We start from the raw sequence: 20,505 nt of genomic DNA on the forward strand, positions 1-20,505 counted from the left end.
TTAGTATTTCTAATTCGTAAGGGTAAAGTAATCTCCTCTACTTTGCTTTATCGAGCTCATAATCAACATAGTAAATAGGTTAGTGGCAATTTTAAGACAATACCAAATTAATGACATAAACTGGTTCTGATCAGTAAGATCTAAAAGAGTGCAGGTGAAGTGCAAGCGCCACTTGACGAGAGGATTATGAGGCCTGTCTAGTAATCCATTAGCCCTCTTAGGGTTCGCTTCAAGAGTGTCATCACAAATTTGAGTACCGTCTTCGTTATTACTAATTTGATGTAATAACAATATATATATATATATATATATATATATATATATATATATATATATATATATATGCATTATAACTATCTAAATTATACATATTTTTGCTAAAGTGAGTGACTAACAACCGCCCTTAAGGACAATAGAGAGATGGAGAGCTCACCATCAATCAAATGATGAGGTCACTTGTCGAGAGTGAAATTAATGATAATTTAAGTCGTTGACAGTTGAATATTTGCCAATGATTCAGATATGCAACTTCTGTGATAGAGAGTTAATAAAGCAACCAAGAAAATCAACAAGAAAAGGAATGAAAGGCTTCAGCCCATGAAAAGGAAAATTGGCCTCGACCCTCCCTTGCCATCCACTTTTTTCGCTCGCCAGAGACCAATGACGGGCGGTTGACTGAGCACGCCCACAAAAAAAAGAAGGTAGGCGAAGCGAATTCAAAGAGAAGGTATTTAGTGGTAAGGTAGGCGAAGCGAATTCAAAGAGAAAGTATTTAGTGGTTGGATATCATCGCATCATAGGTTTTTTTTTTGATCGGTTGACGTGACATATATTTGTGGTATCCAAAATCAATTAAAAATCGGTACATGTTACTGATGTGACAAATAAATAAATAAAAACAAAACTTAGTTCTTATTTTTCTCTATCTTCTTCCTCCACCTACGGTTGTCTCCTTCGTCCAGTCACCAACGACTCAACGGCGCTGCATTGAAGCCGATCACTACTGCTCATCAAATGAGCCGTTGTCGCTGGTGGCCTTCTATCCGTAGAGCACCGCCGCGTACATAAATGTCCCCTGTTTTTTTTTTTTTTTTTGGTTCGAAATGAAGGTTCAGCGGGCATTTAACTTTTGGGTTTTCTCGACAAGTCAAAGCCATAGATTTGGAGTTCATCCTGGAGATGGACCATCGACGTTCCTTTGTTTTTCTTTGCTCAAAATGAAGCTTCCTTCGTGGGTACGATGAAACTTTTGGGTTTTCTCGATGAGCCATAGCATCAGATTTGAAGTTTGTCCTAGATAGTAGATATGGATCATCGGCGACTTCCTCCATATCTGGAGATGGAGCTCTTCGTTGGGAAGATTGAGGCTAGCGACGAATTCCACGAGGCCAGATCAAGCAACGCCATGGACAAGAAAGAAGACGGAGCTATGGACGGGGGGTGGTGCTCTGTGTATTTAAGGCCGTGAGTGATGACAGCTCGTTCCACGAGCAGTAGTAGTTGGCTTCAATGTAGCACTGGTGAGTCGCCAGTGATTGTACGAAGGAGACTGCCTTAGATGGAGGATGAAGAGGAGAGAGAAAAAAAAAAGAATTAAGTTTTTGATTTTTTTCAATTACTTGCCACGTCATGTAAATATGTCGAATTTTTATTGGCTTTCAATACAAAAATTGTATGCCATGTTAGCCTATCATGTGGTGGGTAACCCCGTGACAGTTTCTGCGAATTTTGGGAAGAAAGGTACCGTTCACAAAAGTGCATATTCACAGCAACTGATAAAATAAAATGGCGCATGTACTTTGATTGTGCTTCCGGAGCGTAATTTTTTTTTTTTTTGATAGAGTTACATGCTACATTTCAATCCATGTAAAGATATTGGCGAAATTTTTAGTCAACTTCAGTTTTTGGGTGCAAATGTGATCTTGATGTGATGCATGCTGAAACAAGGACAGAAGCTTTTGGGGCATATTGCTGGTGCCTAGGTAGTAGAATCAGTCATATCACAGTATGGAAGATACATGTGTTATGGGCCAAGAGTTTCTTGGCCATGGAATAGCCCATGTGGCCTTAGGAATTTCTTTTCAACTTAGTGTCGTGACCCATCCTTCGCAGGCCTCGTTGGGGAGGGGGTGGCAATTAGGGATATTTGCTCGTGAGTTTGCACTTGAGGTCATGTCTACCAAAGAAGTTGTCCTCGTCTTCAATTTCGGCCATTGAGTTTGAGGTCTACATGAATGCCCAATTCTCCCAAATCCATATCCCGTGCAATGGTGGAAATCGGGTGTGAAAAACAAATTTAAGAATATTTTTACCATAATAACTCTCTCAATAGTACTTTTACCCAAAAAGATGACATCACTTCATTTTTTTAGGTTACTGCCATGTCGAGTTTATTGAACCATGGTGAGTCTCCACAAGACTTATACCTTACATGACGGGTTCATTTTATTATTAGTTGTATTAGACAATCTAAAATATAATTTTAGAAGTCTTCACTAGCCTCATTTTAAGGGGTTGGCTAGAAAATCCAATTAAGGGTCTGGAGTGATCTTTCAATATTTATATAACCAGAGGTTCTAAAATTCACAGACTTTGATTATGTTAATATTTTTATTAATGCAATTAACGAGAAGGATTTATGTGAGTTTTTTTGCCAAGCTTTCTTTTATTCCCTCTCATTTTCTTGTCCTCTCATTAAGTCCTCGCCGAACCAAGGATGGAATTTCCCCGTCAGGACCTTCTGTCGTCGTTGGGACATCGTCGGTGAAGTAGAGCTGGTTCCCAAGGGGGCGGTCGCAGTGGAAGATGAGGGTGGGGCCGTGGGAGGATGGCGCACAATGTAGGTGGAGCTGGAGGACAAATGGGTCTCGCGCTAGGGCTCGCCACGGCTGGCACATGAACTGGGCTCAAAACAAAGACGACCTGGGGAACCTCGAGAGGATGTGGACGATGATCTTCCGTGGGAGAGCATCGACGGTGACGCCATGTGACAACGACGTCACGTGCGGGTGGTCTCCCGGGCAATCGCTTCGTCCGTTCTTGCTCTGCGGAGGAGGGGTTGGTATCAAAAGTCCCTCTCATTAACGGTGGCCATGTTATGGTCTAGAAGGGGTGTGATTATCTAGAATTGAGGAATGGAATTTGTTTCTGAGGCTGCTTGCCTTGATGTTAATTTATAGAGCGAGAGCTTTCTTGTTGTAGTCTTATTTGAGAGAATGTGACTCTGATTCATCTGCTCCCCCTCTTTTTCTTGGAGGTTGTTAATTTGTTCATCCCCAATTTATTGAACTCCCAACTCATTATCTCATTTTTCATTGTCAAAACCAGTATATTTGCTCTGGAAAAGCGAGCACCCCAAGCCATCTTCCTTTTTTGTTATCCCACCACTTGAATATGTTACGTTTCCTAACTCAGCTTCAAAGCGCTTTGGATTCCGCTTCGCTCGCCTACCTTTTCTCGCGGGCGTACTCGGTCAACTGCCCTTCGCTTGGTCTCTGGTGAGGGAAGAAAGTGAATGGCAAAGGAAAGTCAGGGCCAATTTCCTTTTGATGGGCTGAAGCTTTTTTTCATTTTATTATTAATTTTCTTAGTTGCTTTATTAATTTTCTATCAGAAAAATGCATATTTGAATTATGGGCAAAATTCAAGTGTCAGTAATGAGGTCAATTTGAACCTTTCTCTCGACTCAACCTAACACGAGTTCCTGCAATCTAGCTCGAGGTGAGCTGGAGTGGCTGAGGTGGTTGAGGAGGAATTTTTTTTTCCTGATTTTCGATATTTTGTTTTGTCGCAACCTTCTGGAGGTGAATCACCCAAGATAATGAATCACTAAATCCGAAAACTTAGCATGGACCCTCCTAAGCCCTACCAATTGAAACTTGGTACTCAAAAAAAGCAATTTAAACATGCAATTTTCTTCAATTAGTAGCCACCACTAATTAATTAGGTTAATTAAAAACTTGAGTAAAGTATGGATGAAAACTTTATTTTTACGAACCGGAGATTCAATAAGTTTGGGAATATAGTTACGCTCAATTAATTTGACGCCATTTCGATACATTTTTCTTTATTTTCAAAAGAGTTATGTAGGCAGTTTTGGTTGATTTTAACCAAAGCCACTTGCAAAGGCTGGCTAGCACAATCAATAAAATAAAATCCAATAAACTTAAGCGATAAATTGTAAAAATTATGACTAACCTTATAGCAAAACAAACTACAACTTTATTAAAAAATGCGTGCCCGATACATGATTTATAAATGATACGAGATCTAATTATTTATTTATTTATTTATAAAAAAATAATTATGTGCAATTTAATCTAAATTTAATATGCATGATTTTTATTCTAATGACTTGTGACATGCAATTCATATGACATAACTCTAAAGATAAACACTAATTAAGAAACAATCGCAACGTGTATGCAATCTGATTGACATGGCCTTAAATATGCAAGTGCTCATGACGTGAGATGAATGACATAGTAAAGCTATATGCATATGCATACTCTTTTTATGATTTTTCATTTTTTATTTTTATTTTTTATGATTAAAATAAGAAATTACTTCATATATATCATGGCCTAATCTGGGCTGAGGAATAATTAAAGTCTGTTTCAACTTATGAAATTTCCTAAGTTTCTACGTCATCCTAAACATGAAAAACCAACTAAAAAGCTACTCCGACATGAAATACTGTGATCTAACCTATCATGCAATGCGATTATATATATATTTTATAAGCTCACTAAAAATCAACATAGGCAATGTAATCGACAATAAAGAGCACATAATTTGCCCCAACTCAAGATGGAAAATCAAAACAATAAAAAATCTGATCGTATGTCTCGCAATTCAATATTCTTGATTATTAAAATTTTTCTTAACACAAGAACTTCATCTAATCAGGATAAACCTAATATCTCAAGAAAATCATGTTTGCAGCAGATATATTGCAAATTAGGCAATTTAAATATTCAGAGATTAGGAAATAACCTTGATGCACTTTCTCCGGTTTCGTCGGACAATCGGCGATGGCTTTCTGTCGCTAATAACAGCACCCGCACAAAGAGAAATTAGAGAACAGCCCCAAGAAAAAATCACGTCCCGATGTGGGGTGTAATTTGGCCGAGGGTGAACGACAGCAGAGAACCGGTATCGGAGCAGCCACGTCAAACTCACAGCAACATTGGTTCGTCCAGAAACAAAAGTGATAAAAACCGGTCAACGAAACCACCGAGTTGACACAAAATCGGACGGTAACCCTAGGGCAACAGGAACGAGCAAATGATCTCCGGAAAACAGTGGTGGCGAGGGGCGGCTACTAAACTGGACAGCCAACAACAATCGGCAACAGCGGAAAAACTGGACAGCAAACTGACCACGAGCAGCAGCGGTGAAAGACAACGAACTGCAGTGGTGAACGGCGACGAACGACTGCAACACAGCAGCGGCAAAAGACGACGAACAGCAGCGACGCAGCAGCGGTGAACAGTGACGAACAACAGCAAACGACAGCAACGCAGCGGCAAACGAGTACGCCCTTGCGCGGGCCTCACTAGGTGTGAACGCCGAAACGAGGAGGCACGGTCTCAGACTCTCAGTAGGGATGAAATCGCACGGCTACGGGAATAGGGTCTTCGTGTCTCTCTCTCAGGGCGTTCGCAATGTCCTCTCTCTCTGTCTCTCTCAATGTATGCCCGCACGAGGACAACAAACCCAATCTTCTACGCTTTTACCTAAAAATGCAATCTTTTTTATCCGCAAAGCATTCTTCCTTTGAATTTATTTTGTCTCCTAATTGGCCATCCGTTTCAAATGATTAAAACTCCCGATGCCAAAATATCCTGTGAAATTATCCGCTTTTGCTATCCTGCAATATGATTGATGCGAATTAATAATTCTAAATGCAATGCTGTGCAATTTTTCAATGTTTTTATTTAGGGGATTGAACCAATCCTAATTTTCTTATGCAATTAATGATTATACAGAATAGCCAAAATTCAGATGTCAATATCTTTCAAATCGTATTTGTGTGGTTATTGTACTTTGAAAGTTTGTGGTTTCTAGTTTTAAGACACGCACTCAAATTACAATTTCAAAATGGGATTCTAAATGAGGCCGGCCTGATGTTGGATGACTCAGGTGACCAAACCCGGATCAGTCTCAAAACAAAGTCCCGAGAGTTAATAATCGATATGACCCATCCGTTTTTTGTTTGTTTTATCTCTCTCTATTTCTAAGAAAAATTTTGATTCAGATTTAGAGTCGGGATTTTTCCTTCATTTTAAACCCCATCGATCCAATTCCCAACGAAAGTCGCATCCTGAAAGTCCACCGACAACATCTCGATAAGATTGATGATCGCTAAACTGATTTGATTCTTTCCAATCCTATCGATGAACATTGGCCTAGATACAAGGTTGCAGCCTCCCAGGTGTTGCACGATCAAGAAGACTTTCAGCTTGTGTTGCCACAGAAGGGGAATTCTCTGTATTCATCTCAAGTATCTGGTGGGGGAACTTGCACTCTTGTCGTCCGGCGGAAAAGCACGCTCGTTTGAATCACAGTAGATAGATGGGTCAGCTCCATCTGAAGTGATTCGAGCGCTTTCTTGCTTGGACACGATGTTCCCCACATCTTCATTTTTTGCACGATCACATCACAGGGTTGCTCCTGGTTCTATCTCATCATGTAGGTCTTCCTTGGGTGGAGACAACGAAGTGCATGGATATGGATCCGATATCGGATTCAATTCACATTCTCCTGCAAGAAACTCATGGAACTCTCGTTGATTCATTTGCATGAGAATTTTCAAATAACGACCCAAGCGCCTTGAATGGGTGGGAAATGAAATACGACATGACGACAGATATATGTTCAACCGACCGGTGGATAGTATCAGCGATGCCCCTCTTGAAACTCGCTCCCTGTACCCGAGAAAACACTAGGCTTGATCGTGGGTCGATCTCTATCTTTCGTCTAATCCCTTACGGAAGCAAAGCATTTAGTCCCTAAAAGTCCAAAAGGCTTCGATAATCTGGTATTTTATGTAATAGCGCCTCAAATGAACTTCTAAGAAAGTTTCTGCGAAGGTAACCGATTAATCAGCCCAAACCACGGTCCCAAAGGGTTTCACTCAAATTCTATCCGTAACTTCACCATGAAACAACCCTGTTAAGCCAAATTCTTCGATATTTCTGTGTTAACGCTCGAAGAGTCCATTCTGTTCGGGAGCTGTAGGACAAGCATGCTGAATTTTAATTCCCTGATGGATGTAAAATGAGCACGGAATTTACCATGCCCTCAATTTCGACGAGTAAGCTGAAACAGCTGACGACTCCAGGACAACGCCTGTCCTAATCAGGGATTACGTTAGGTCAAAGATGTCTCCGAACTTTGACTCATGGTTTTTTTGCGAGGAGTAGCGGTAGGAGGGGGCATCGATTCTGAAAAACCCGATGGCGTCGTGTTTTGAGCCTTTAGTTGAATAAGCGAAAAACCATTTTGCTGATCATTGAAAACCAAGAGCTCGTTCAAATTTCAATTGTGACTTGGGAACGGGATGCCCCCTTTTGGACTTTTTTTTTGTTCCTGTCCAGATGATTCGATCTACGATAGGAATATGTCTGATTGGTATATTCAATACCTGGGCTGTGATATCTTCACCTAATAGAGGGAGTATTTGAGGTTGGTTCCAGGTTTTGTGTGTCGGATCAATAAGATCTGCCACCCACAATGGATCATCTTTGTTGTTCGGTCCATATAGAGTGCCAATAGGTAACCAACGGTCGCCCCTTTTGGACTTGGACGACGCTTCTTGCATGAGTTGCTGAATGGCTTTGATCGAATAAATGGTTCACAATAATAAGCTAGTGGATTAATACTATGAAAAATTAAACTAGTCCTTGTGACAAATTTATGACAAATTAATTTTTTGGGTCATCAAAAATCCCAAATTGGTACATGTATAACATATTTACCCTCCATTAACTTCCGTCAAATTTTATTATTAAATTGTTGAGTTGGATGATGCATGATAATTGACGTGACAAATTCACATGAAAAATTATTAAGTTAATATCATGAAAACCCCACAATTGGTACATATATGACAAATTTATTCTAAACTAATTTTTGGAGTCATCAAAAACTCCAAATTAGTATATGCGTGACACATTTACCTACCAGTAACTTTCATCAATTTTTATCATATAATTATTGAATTGAATGACACATAGTAATAACTTAGTTGACGAGACAAGTCTTAGTAGAAATCCATAACACTCTCTCTTTAATTCTTCAATTAGCCATATTTTGAAAATTTGAAAACAAAAAATCCTAGATTGTCATCCTCTTCATTGATTCCTTCATCGTTTCTTTGTCTAAGGTCGTAAAAATTACAAACACCATTTAATGAGAACTCTTGAGTGACACTTTCAGTAATTATAGTAGTGCTCTTCACAGAATGGCTTGACCAAGTATCACTATATGGCCTAATCACTGTTTAATGTGCCATCTCATGTAAGAACATTAATGATGGATTAAGCCCTTGCAAGTTTCACTTGACCCTTTGTCAATACAGTAAATATTCTCTCTTCAAGGTGAGCATCACCAATGTTTTTTCATAAGTGATACGCATTAATTGCTAGAATTCTGAACTCCATTAAAAAAAAGGTACTGAGCATTTGAGGTGATAACTTTTCTTGACAAATAGAGGTTGATGAACAAAGCAATCGGGCAGAATTGTGATTTGCAATCAAGTTTATTTTCCAGATTTCTCTAACATCACCTCTATATCATCAATACCTAATTTTTTTTCTTTCTAACTCACTACAAAATTTTACCAAGTAAAGAGTTTTGCTATTAGAGTAAAATTAGTGCGCTCGGAATGTTGCCTACAAGTGCGGTGCCGGCAAGAAGCGGTGGGTAAAGTTCGCATCATGATATCAAATCTCATGTGATGATTATGATAAAGACCAAATGGGGTTGAGGAAGCTCCTTCAACGGCCGAGGCATAAAGGGAATGAAAGGAGCAAGACACGAGGAACCCTAGCCTAGAGTATAAGTGGTGAGATCGAGTATCAAAAGAAGAGAGGAATTGAATAATGATAGTGGAGAAGCTGTTCCTAGTTCGGGACTGATGGTGGAAAATACCTTTTTTATGGCTGACCTAACTCTTGCTTCTCAAAACTTCCCTAACTCATTCTAGACCCCTGATTTTGTAAGATATAATGGAAAGTCCACTTGCCCGGTTGCCAAAACTTCCCTAATTCATTCTAGACCCCTGATTTTGCAAGACATAATGGAAAATCCACTTGCCCGGTTCTCAAAACTTCCCTAATTCATTCTAGCCCCAGATTTTGCAAGAAATAATGGAAACTCCACGTGCACGATTCTCAAAACTTCTGAGCTCGAGTTGGGTAAAATGCCACTAAGGAAGTGAGTTGATTGACGATTGATTAAATGATTGGAGCCAAAAGCGCCAGCTTTCCTTTTTCTCATTTTTCAAATGTTTGGTAGTGGCCACGAATTAAATCAAATCGAGTATGTCACCGTGCACGTTGCTCCTCGTCAAATGTAAGTCTAGGATTTCCACACACAATTATGTGATATCTATATACATGGACAGTGTGAATTGTTGTTTTGTAGTACATATTATGTCGTCATGAAATATTACGGCGGAGTGAAGCCATGTGCACGTGGACAAAATGAATATGAAAGCGTCAATTTACATATCATTCATGAATTTTAGGTACACCGATGAACAAATGTCAATACGTGGCCTCATATGATTCAATAAAGAAAATTCAGTAAAATCTAAGTACCCTAACGTCATTCTCGCAAACCGTGACAATCGTGACTATTTTATGTGCATATGATTACAAGTAACAATCTCATCTATGTTTTTCTTGGCGTATGATTTTATTACAGTTTCAAAACTATCCGTGGCGTTGTTCCTATTAGATACGATGTATAAGAGTGATTCATCCACTGATGGTTAAAAATAAATAAAAAATTTAAAAAAACTATATTGGGATATATCATTGAATCAAATGGATCAATTATAATGGGTGAAGGGACTACTTCCACTATAAGTTCATCATGGATTAGCTCCAAACAATTTCATCCTCATCGTATATAGAAGGTAGGGAGAGAACTTATGTTTTTATAAGAAATCGTCCGAGCTTAAGGAGTTAATCTTGGACGCAAATCTTTAAGCTCTCAAATGACAATATCATCTACTACCATTAACAAGACATTCAGAACTTCAAGATGAAATAACAAATTATGGAGCCTTGCACATGTAACTGGAAAGACATATAAATCGTTATGAAATACCTGAGTCAACAAAAAATGTTAAAATTCAAAATTTGAATCAAATCAATAGGACCATGAAATTAGAAGTGATATTGATTAATATCTTTAAAGAAAGGGGAAAAAAAGATGTATGTGAAAAACTTGTACATCATATCCGATGGGTATTTGGGTCCATCTCCTAATGCAGGTAGAGAAGTGATGTCACATATAAAGTTGTAAAGATAGAGACAAAGGAGTTGTGTATTACTAAGATGAATAATTAATTACGTTCAAGGGGTATTGCATCCGATCAACATGCACATAAAAAAGAAGTAAACTACGAACTAAACTAGCTAACATAGTAAATAACGAAAAAAGACTATAATCTCATGAAATCCAACAAAATCTTGTAATATGATGACAATATTCTGCCAATATTCCTCAAATGGTCCTGAAGAAGATGAGAACTAGATAATGGCTTATCTTTATGGGAATGAGAGGTTTGGTAGCGGTTAAGTAGCAATCGGTGAAATTTCCAAGTATAATCACGATATCGAATCTCATGCAATGATCAAGATGAAAGACCATATGGGGTCTAGGAAGCTCCTTCGGTATGCGAGGTGTTAAGGGAACGAAAGGCTGAGAGAAAAGGGACCCCTCGCCTAGAAGTAATAATTAGTGAATTTGACTGTCAAGAGGAAAGAGGAATAGAGTAAGAGCAGTGAAGAAGCTTTTCCTATTTCATAAGTGATGGGAGAAAAGACCTTCTACGGCTGGTCGATTGGAATGTTTACCTAACTTAACTACCCAAAAATGGAAATATGATATCTTCGAGGTGATCTACAACATAAAGTATTTTTATTTAATAATTTGGGTAGTGTAAAAAAAAGTTGTCCTTCGAATAGAGTTAAGGCACTTACTATACAATTTGATTTAGACACTTGCAAATCAAAGTTTCAGAAAATGCAATCACTTCTCTCGACACATTATCATTTTAAACACTAGACAATCACTTGCTGACCAACACCCTGTGAAGATGCAGATATCAAAGATGAACTGCATATGAGGTAAAGAACTCTGTATATTGATAGAACTGAATCGATCAATTACATCAAGTAAGATCTCTTTTCTACTTCTCTCAATCTATACAATCAACTGTAGTTCTACCAAAGAAAATGAAAGCAATTGAGAGAATTGAGAGAATCATCTGTTCTTCATCTTGGCTACAATAAGCGGAGCTTTTATATCTTCATTCCATAAACTTCTTTTTACAGACTCATATTGTTACAAGATTGAATCATCAAACTAACTATGTTATATTGAATAGCAGGTCAATCTTCTATTTCTGGATTGCCAACTCAAAACTTTGCTCCGTTCTTGCTTCAGCTTGTTTTGCTCTGTTTCTTTATCCACGTAAGACCGTGGTTTTGACCTTTGTTCTTTATTCCCCCTCAAATTGGGAATGGGAAGACGACTAATTCCCAATTTGACTCGCATATGATGATGTACTAGTCGTGACAACGGTTTAGTAAAGATATCGGCAAGTTGGCAATGACTTGGAACATAACTTGTAATGAACTTGAGGAAACTTTTTCCCGAACAAAGTGGAAGTCAACTTCAACATGTTTAGTTCTAGCATGTAAGATTTCATATCTGCTTGTCCATCCCATAAAATACTTTTGGCTCTGATTGGGGCTCTTTAATCCAATAGCTGAGAATAGATTTGCACAAAATATAGACATGTCCATTAGTAGGTAAGAGACATGTAGCCTTTGTGTCTCTCACTATATCCCAGAAAAATGCATATGAGAGATCTTGGATCAATTTATGTTGTCTATAGGGCACGAGGCAAGGATAACGAGGCGGATCCAAAGACTCGTAGATGAGCATAATCTGGTTTTTGTTTATACAGTTTATAATGAGGTGAAGTCATGTGTAGCTTTGTTGTAGGAAGGATATTGATGATATAGACTGCTGTCATAAAGGCATCTACCCAATATTTCAAAGGTACTCTACCATGATATAACATTGCCATGCCTAATTCAATCACATGTCGATGCTTCCTTTCAGAGATTCCATTTTGTTCTGGTGTGTAAGGACAGGAAATACTCTGTTTTATGCCACACTGCTGTAAATGATTCTGAAGTTTGATATTAGTAAACTCACCTCCTCCATCACTCTGAAATATTTTGATCTTGTGATCAAGTTGATTTTCCACCAGCTTTGAAATCTTCTTAGAGCTAAGATATTATTGAAACTGTTGAGAGCACGCAATAAAAACTTTGGACGTGTTAATCTGTATTTGTTGGTGTGTGTCCATCACGAGATGGGAGTTTCGACAAATTCATCAAGAACAAATCATGCTTCAAAAGTCCGAATATGCACGGCGACTTTTCTCACTAGCCGAATCCCAAAGTTTTGTAGTGTCTAACACAATTGAGTGAAGATAAGTAAACCATCGAATTCATTTTCAGAGGCTACATTTTGAAGCACGAGTCGTCCCAAGACATTAGTGCTTTTTATCTGCCCAGCTATAGCTAATACCATTAGACCCATGAGTTGTAAACTTAGGCCCATGGATCTTGTAGTGTGTCTATTTCTAAGAGATTGCACACACAAACAGATAAAAAGAGAGAGAGAGGGGTTAGAATTTTCTCGACAACAAGGTTGTTTTGCGTCCAAAAATTGAAGGCACAACCGGGAGTTTCTATTTGTTCTTTTACAAGGTTGTACCGGGCTTCCAGGAAAGTTGTGTTTGTTCTTTTTAGAGAGAGAGAGAGAGAGAGAGAGAGAGAGAGAGAGAGAGAGAGAGAGAGAGAGGGGTTAGCAACATGCTTTGTAATTTGAAGATTGGTGATGTAATAAATTGTAGGAGGGCGAGCTTTTGTACTTGTATGTTCGTGGTGTGGTTGAATGTCTTGTACACTGATTAAAGTTGACTTCCGGATTTCGTTGCACCGTGATTCTTCCCCTTTTACAATTAAAGGTCTTCCTCTTACATTAAAAGGGCTTTCCACATAAATATTGGCGTCATTATTCCTTTTGAATCCGCTCTTTGTGCTTTCATTGTCTTATTGAGGTTGTTGTTGAGTAAATATCTCAAACAGTTACGGAAGGTTCTCGTTTCATAACAATTTCTCCCCATAACTTCTGTTTACATATATAAATGAGTGGCTGAACAAACTCTGGAGTTGCAAATTCTGGTATTTGAATGCTAGACTTCAAGTCTTTACAAGATTCAAATCATTTTATACCCCCTTTACTGTTGCAAGAAACAATAGAAAATCGGCACGTACGGTTCTCGAAACATCTTCGCTCAAGTAGGCTAGAATACCCCTAGCGAGGTAAATTGATAGATGATCGATTGAATGATCGGAGCCAAAAGCGTGAGTGATCCTTTTCTCACTTTTCAAATGTTCTGTAGTGAACCCAACTCAAATCAAATCAAGTATCTGCATGTTGTTTCAATACAAATGTAAGTGTAGGGTCTTCGCACACAATTATGAGATATTATTGAGAAAATTACCAAAAAAAAAAAACTCTAAATTTATTGTGCTTATATAAATTCAGTTTTAAATCTTTTAATCAAGTCGATTTAACCTTAAATTTTTTGACGATTTGCCAATTCAATTATAAATTTATCATTTATGCCAATTTAGTCATAAATCTTTTGATGATTTATCAATTTAATCATAAAATTTTTTTTTGACTATTCTTCAATTTAGTCCTTTTGATCTAGACAACATCGACTATTCTATGAGACATGGTCGGTACTGAGATTGATTATTTTATAAATTTTAGTTATTTATAGAAATTTTTGATTTTTTTGATTTTTTTAATTATTCTTTTCTTTTTCTTTTTTTTCTTTTTTCTTCTAACCTTAGGCCCTCGCCTATTGGCTGGCGAGGGCGTTGCATCCCTCTCTTGGATCCGGGTGATGGCCAATGCCCTTGCCTTGACCAGCAAACTCACTAGCCTAGGGTTACGAAAAAAAAGAGAAAAAAATGAAAAGAAGAAATAAAGAAATAAAGAATAAAAAATTTAAAAAAAAAATTAACGTTGGTCATTCAGTTGTGCCACATAGGATAGTTCAAGACTAAATTTGTAGAATGTTAGAAATTTTATAATTAAATTGGCTTAATTGAAAAGTTTATAATTAAATTGGCAAATCATCAAAATGCTTAGGAATAAATTAGTACAATCAAATGTTTAAGTTTGAATTAACTATCGTACAATCTATTTATACTTTTTTCAAGTAATTTCCAGATGAATTCATTATAAAGTGTGGAGGGACCAGACATGAACTACCCAAAAAGAAACAAGAAGGAAAGTGAGACCTACAAGAAAAAAAGAAGAAACAAAATAAAAAGAGTTGATCAAACAAAACCACTTTACCGACTAAAAAAAAAACAACAAAACAAATTTTGTAGAGTTTCTAATGAAAGTGATGGGCTATACAAGAGATGGGGAAAAAGTACCAAAAAAGTCATAAACCTATTATATTTGTACCAATTTAGTCTTAAACTTTTCAATTTGACTAATTTAGTTCTAAACCTTTTACATTAGTACCAATTCAGTCTATTTGGCCAATTTTGCCTGTTGCGCCGACGTGGACATCGGCCGGTGACCGGACATTGACGTGGTAATTTTTAAATAAATTTTTATTTTATTTTTTAAATTTTTTTAATTTTGTCATTTTTTTTTTTTTTTTCCTTTTCTTTTCTTCCTTCTTCCTCCTTAGATTGTTTTGGCGGTAGCCGGCAAGGGTCATGGCCCTCGCCCAGCCTCTCCCAGGGTCGCCAATGAGGCAGCTTCGCCTAGATCCAGGCAAGGCCAGCCTCGCCTTAGCCTTGTCGCGAGCGAAGGTGGCCATCACTAGGCTAGAATAGTCCAAGGAGGAAGAAGGAAGAAAAGAAAAGGAAAAAGAAAAGAAAAAAAAAAGAAATGAAAAAAAAATTAATAAAAATTAATAAAATATTTAAAAATTGCCACATCAATGTCCGGTCACTGGCCGATATCCACGTCAGCACGGCATGCCAAAATTCGCCGGATGAACTGAATTAGTATCGATGTAAAAATGCTTAGAACTGAATTGATACAATTGAAAAGTTTATGACTGAACTAGTACTAATGCAATAAGTTTAGAATTTTTTGGTACTTTTCCCCAAGAGATAGTATGGTCAAAATACAAAGAAATGGGAGTATCTAAACTAAAGAATGAGTGAATAAAGCGTGTTCCAAGATAAAAAAAAAAAAAAAAAAAAAAATCCTTTTTTTTTTTTTTTTTTTTTAAATATATATAAGTAAGAGGGCTAGCATCATTTCACAGTCTCCTCGTAATATTACAATCGGCAAGATTAATAATCTCTAAATAAGATTTTTTTTGCTCAAGGTGATGATCTCGCTAGTGCATATTTGATTGAGATTAATTATTTTCTTTTGATGTAGTTAGGCAACAAGCATTAGAAGATATAATTCTTGGAACAAGTTTGTTCCCGTTTGGTTCTTTCAAAAGCACAAGCAAACAAACAAGAAATAGGATGATGGGCAACATTGAAATTTCGAAAGAAATTCAACTGAATATTCCGTTGACCTAACGTTGTTAAAAACTTCAATGGATTCAAAACTAAAATGAAAGATTAGCAAATTTTCTGGGGAGATTAAGTAATTGAATGAGCTGAACATCAGGTTTTTCATGTGGGATAGCAAAGTACTTCGGATAAAAAATGAAAGTACAATCATTATGATTAGTAGAGAAAATTATAAATTGAATTACCTATTAGAATAATAGATTAAGTAATAAGAAATAACAAAAAAACAGAAAAAGTGATCCTTGCAAATGTAAATCAAAACCAGCTTCACACACAAATTCCATATTTGATAGACGTACAATGAAAAACCTTTAACAACAAATTGAACACACTTTCGAATACAATCCCCAAACATAGATGACAATCAGATAGGTTCTTATATTTTCCTTACGATCACTCGATGTTGAATCATATGATTTAAGCATTTTGCAGTTCTGTTTCAGCTGTCTCTTCCTCATTTTCGCCGGTCAGATCCTCCAAGGACTTGCCCTTTGATTCAGGAACTAAGAAAGTCAGCAACATCCCAGCAAAGTTTATGACTCCGAGCATGATCAAGGAGTTCTTAATTCCGATTCCGGCAGGGTATCCAGCGTCGGTCTTTGTTGGGTCCTTGTTTTGCGCCGCATACAAGAACCCGAATGCCCCGACGATTGCCCCGGCCTTCCCAGCAGCCGCTGAGATCCCGTGGCATGTCGACCGCAGCCTTGCTGGGAAGATCTCGGCCGGCACCACGAACGTGGTTGCGTTTGGCCCGAAGTTGGCAAAGAAGAAGGCGAACGAGTACAGGACCACGAAACTGATGTGGTTTTCCTTTTGCGTCCAATGATGGTACGGTATTGCAAGTGCGAACATGAAGATTGTCATGAAGGCGAAGCCCATGACTTGGATGAAGAACCGGCCGAGGATGTCGATGAAAGCCACGGTGAACCAGTACCCTGGCACCGTGCTGCATAGGGCGATGAGAGTCTGCGCCCTTGCGATCTTGTACACTTCATGGATTGCGTTCATCGTTTTAGCCGGTGGGATCCAACCGATTGCGGTGAAGATGTCCTTTTGGAAGAGGTTTTGGCTGTAGAAGGCAATGTCCAGTAGGAACCAAGTGCTGGCTGTGCCGAGGAGAGGAAGGCCGTGGCGGCGGGCAAATTCCTTCGAGAACAAGCCATAGGAATTTTTATTGCGGATGAGCCGATCTACCTTTTCCTGTTCAGCTTCAATATCTACTTGCAGTACCTGTAACAGATGTTAAATAGAATTGCCAAGTGACTTAGAATCACGTATGAGTAAATCATGGTCAAAGGGGGATTGGTGATGATGCAAATACTTTAACAATGATCGACAAATTAAAAATTTGCTAAAACTTAATAAGAGTATCTTATCTGGTGCGTTTAAACATGCCGACTACTTTGTGCATGCATTTTATTAATTACATACGCACCCATTTGATGTTTTCTGCGTCATTTCATAGATCTATTGTAGTTAGGGATGACAGCTCCCAACACGATATGAAAACACGCCTCGCATATATACTAATTTATAAAAAGAGACTCTAATTCAACATGCCGAAACTGATCCAAAACGACATGTTTTCACTCATCATAATGGAAAACACTATAATCACGGTGGAATATTTTTGTGATGGCAGGAAAATACACGACCCGCTAATTGCCAGCCTAATTTATGAGGCTATAAAATACTAAGCCTGATGAGAAGTTAAACTACCTTGGACATGTCTGCAGCTGCCTGCTTTGCATTCTTGGCCACTAGTGCGGTGTAACGGGCGGTTTCCGGCATCTTCATCCGCCAGTAGTAGGTGACCGCGGCGGGGAGAGCTCCGAACATCAAGATTATCCGCCAGACATAGTCAGCTTGGTGCACAGTGGAGCCGATGGGGTCGACCTCGTATGTAGGAGACTTGTATTTATGGTCGAACGCACTCGCCACGATGAGAGCTACTATCCCGCCACCAAGAATCCCGAAACCCTGCATGGCGAAAACTGCCGCGATGAAAGCCCCTCTAGTCTTCTTGTTTGCGTATTCAGACATGATGGTGGCAGAAAGAGGATAGTCGCCGCCAATGCCGAAACCGAGCCAGAACCTGAAGAAACAGAGGGTTGCCATGACGGCCTTAGGCGAATCCCCAAACGAAAGTCCTGAGGCGATGGAGCAAACGACCATAAGAATTAGGGTTAAGCCGTAGACGCGCTTCCGCCCCATTTTGTCGCCGAGCCAGCCAAAGAAGAGCTGGCCTGCCAGAGTGCCGCAGAATGCCACGCCATTGACAGCGGCAGAGACATTTGGAGGCAATGAACCGGGCTTCGGCGCACCATCCACATGATAATATATCCGCCCGAGGAGTTTGGTGACGAGGGAGATGCAGAACAGATCGTACGCATCGGTGAAGAAGCCCATTCCAGCAATGACGATGGCAGTGAAATGGTACAATTGCGTCTTCGCGACATCGAGTGCGTTAAGCACTATCAATTGATTCCCAGCCATGGTTTGATGCGTCTATATGTAAATTGCAGTTGAAGTTATCATCAAAATGTATAACAGAGGACGACTTCGAAAATTTTATACGTTCATCTGGCATAAGTCTATTTGGATCCACGAGTTCCAAGTTGAAAAGATAGCATCTCATATCTCATTTGATATGGGTTATGCAGCATGTGTAGAAGCATCAGTTATAAAGGAATCAAGTGTGATAACTTCTAATCCCGGAACATATATTGCGACAAGATTGGGGGATGTAATGCATCAATAATTTCGTGAAAATAGATTTTAAAGGAATAAAGATGACTTCAAGTATATATAAAACGTTATATTACTACTATTGGAATGTGTTACAATGGGTAAAAGTAACAAAATCATGAAAAACATCTTCCAAAAAGGGTAACACAAAATCATGAAAAACATCTTCCAAAATCGTTGATTGAACATCAACATGACAATGCTATTCACGAGGAGTTTAGTAAAATCCACTAGCAAGGAGCCTTATATGGCAGAATGAGGAGCACAAGTACAGTGAGAGATTCACCTACTTCCCTCAGTCGCTAAAACCCTCTAATGGCAGAGGCAGGTGAAGCGCTGAAGAAGAAGAAGATGGTGGTGATGAGAATGGTGAAAGGTGGCGCGGAGTGTCAGCTATTTATGTGATTGATCGGGCATCTTTAGGGCATATTGATCGGGCATCTTTAGGGCATATACCTTCTCCTAAAAATCTATCTCAATATGTATTAAAAAAAAAATTTTCTAAGTCAACTTGAGAATATCAGGACTTGATCTTTTCCGTACAGCTTTCCACTTTGGGTTTCTTAGCTGGCCCTTCAAAAAAATATTTGGCAAGTAGTGCTTTCTACATCAATTGGGAAAAGAAAATATTAATTTGCTTGGATACTGTAGAGTTTGAAGAATGGGCCAAAAATGAGAGAACAACTTGTAATTTCTGCATATTCAATTGTGTTTTATATTGTACAAGCTCCTATTTATAATACAATGAATGTCTAACTAAGGAAAATAAAGGAAGATGTATTAAATCAAATTCAATCATGGATTGATATAATTTATCAATTATAATCTCCTGAAATTTTTGGATTGATGTAGATCACAATCTTTGGTCCAATCCTCGCATACCTCCAACAGATGTAGGGCTCGTTTAGGTGTCCAGATACAAAGATTAAAACATATCATTACCCCTTTCCTCCCCATTTATTCAATGTTCAAATCATTCCTCAGAAACATTATCGTATAGCAAAATATCAAGTTTAAACAAGTCCAAGTGTGACGTCTAAGGCGCGTTTGGTAATCATTATGTTCTCGAAACAATTTTTGATCATAAATGATTCTTTTTTATTCTTTTTCTCGGGAACAATTTCTAAGCAAAAGAATGCGTTTGGTAACTACATAAAATTTCTATTCCAATTCTAAAATTTTATCAAATCATAGAAATTATATTGATTAACTATATTTATACTAAGTAATAAAAATATTAACTAATCAAATTTTTATTAAATAGTAAATAATAAACTATAGTATAAACTATAAATATAAATACTAAATAATAAATTAAAATAAAAAATTAAATATGTATTCTATATATAGAAATTTTTTAATTCCTACGTTAAATCATTTTTTCCTTTCTTCCTCCCCTTCTTCTTCTTCTTCTTCTTGAAGGTGGCTGTTCACCGGCCTTCGGATGATGTAACCTCAGAGGCCGTGCCTCTCTCGCCGATATCGAGGCTCACCAAAGTGGTTATCTTGACGTCATAATACCAGTATAGCAATTTCAAGTTTAAACAAGAATTTGGTCACTTGAAGAACAAGAGAAAGGGAAGAAGAACAAGAAAAAGGAGGAGGAAAAAGAAAAAAGAAGAAGGTAAACTTGATTCTAGAGTGTGAATCAATTTTTATTTATTTATTCTTGATTCTACTCTAAATCTGTTCTTGGGAAAAAAAATTGTTTTCATGAACAAAAATTTTACAAACCATCTCCAAAATTCTCATCCTGCCAAATCAGACCCCTAGTTCTTTTTCATCCTCATCATTTTTCCTTTTCCTTTTTTATTTCTTATCCGAGAACAATCGTAACTCATTTAATCGGGACAGCGAAAGGCTAACA

General features: G+C 38.0%; 1 protein-coding gene across 1 annotated transcript; it reads right to left on the minus strand.

Annotated features, from left to right (window-relative positions):
* Nucleotides 1-16,242: 16,242 nt before the first annotated feature.
* On the minus strand, nucleotides 16,243-18,996 carry LOC104414509 (low affinity inorganic phosphate transporter 1). The gene is made up of 3 exons (XM_010025653.2): nucleotides 18,925-18,996; nucleotides 17,610-18,398; nucleotides 16,243-17,120 (listed from the first exon to the last, which is right to left on the minus strand). The coding sequence occupies exons 2-3, from the start codon at nucleotides 18,384-18,386 to the stop codon at nucleotides 16,308-16,310; spliced, it is 1,590 nt and encodes a 529-aa protein (XP_010023955.1). The 5' UTR covers nucleotides 18,387-18,398; nucleotides 18,925-18,996; the 3' UTR covers nucleotides 16,243-16,307.
* Between the last annotated feature and the right edge of the window lie 1,509 nt (nucleotides 18,997-20,505).

This window comes from Eucalyptus grandis, chromosome 8, assembly GCF_016545825.1.
Source record: "Eucalyptus grandis isolate ANBG69807.140 chromosome 8, ASM1654582v1, whole genome shotgun sequence".
NCBI lineage: Eukaryota > Viridiplantae > Streptophyta > Magnoliopsida > Myrtales > Myrtaceae > Eucalyptus > Eucalyptus grandis.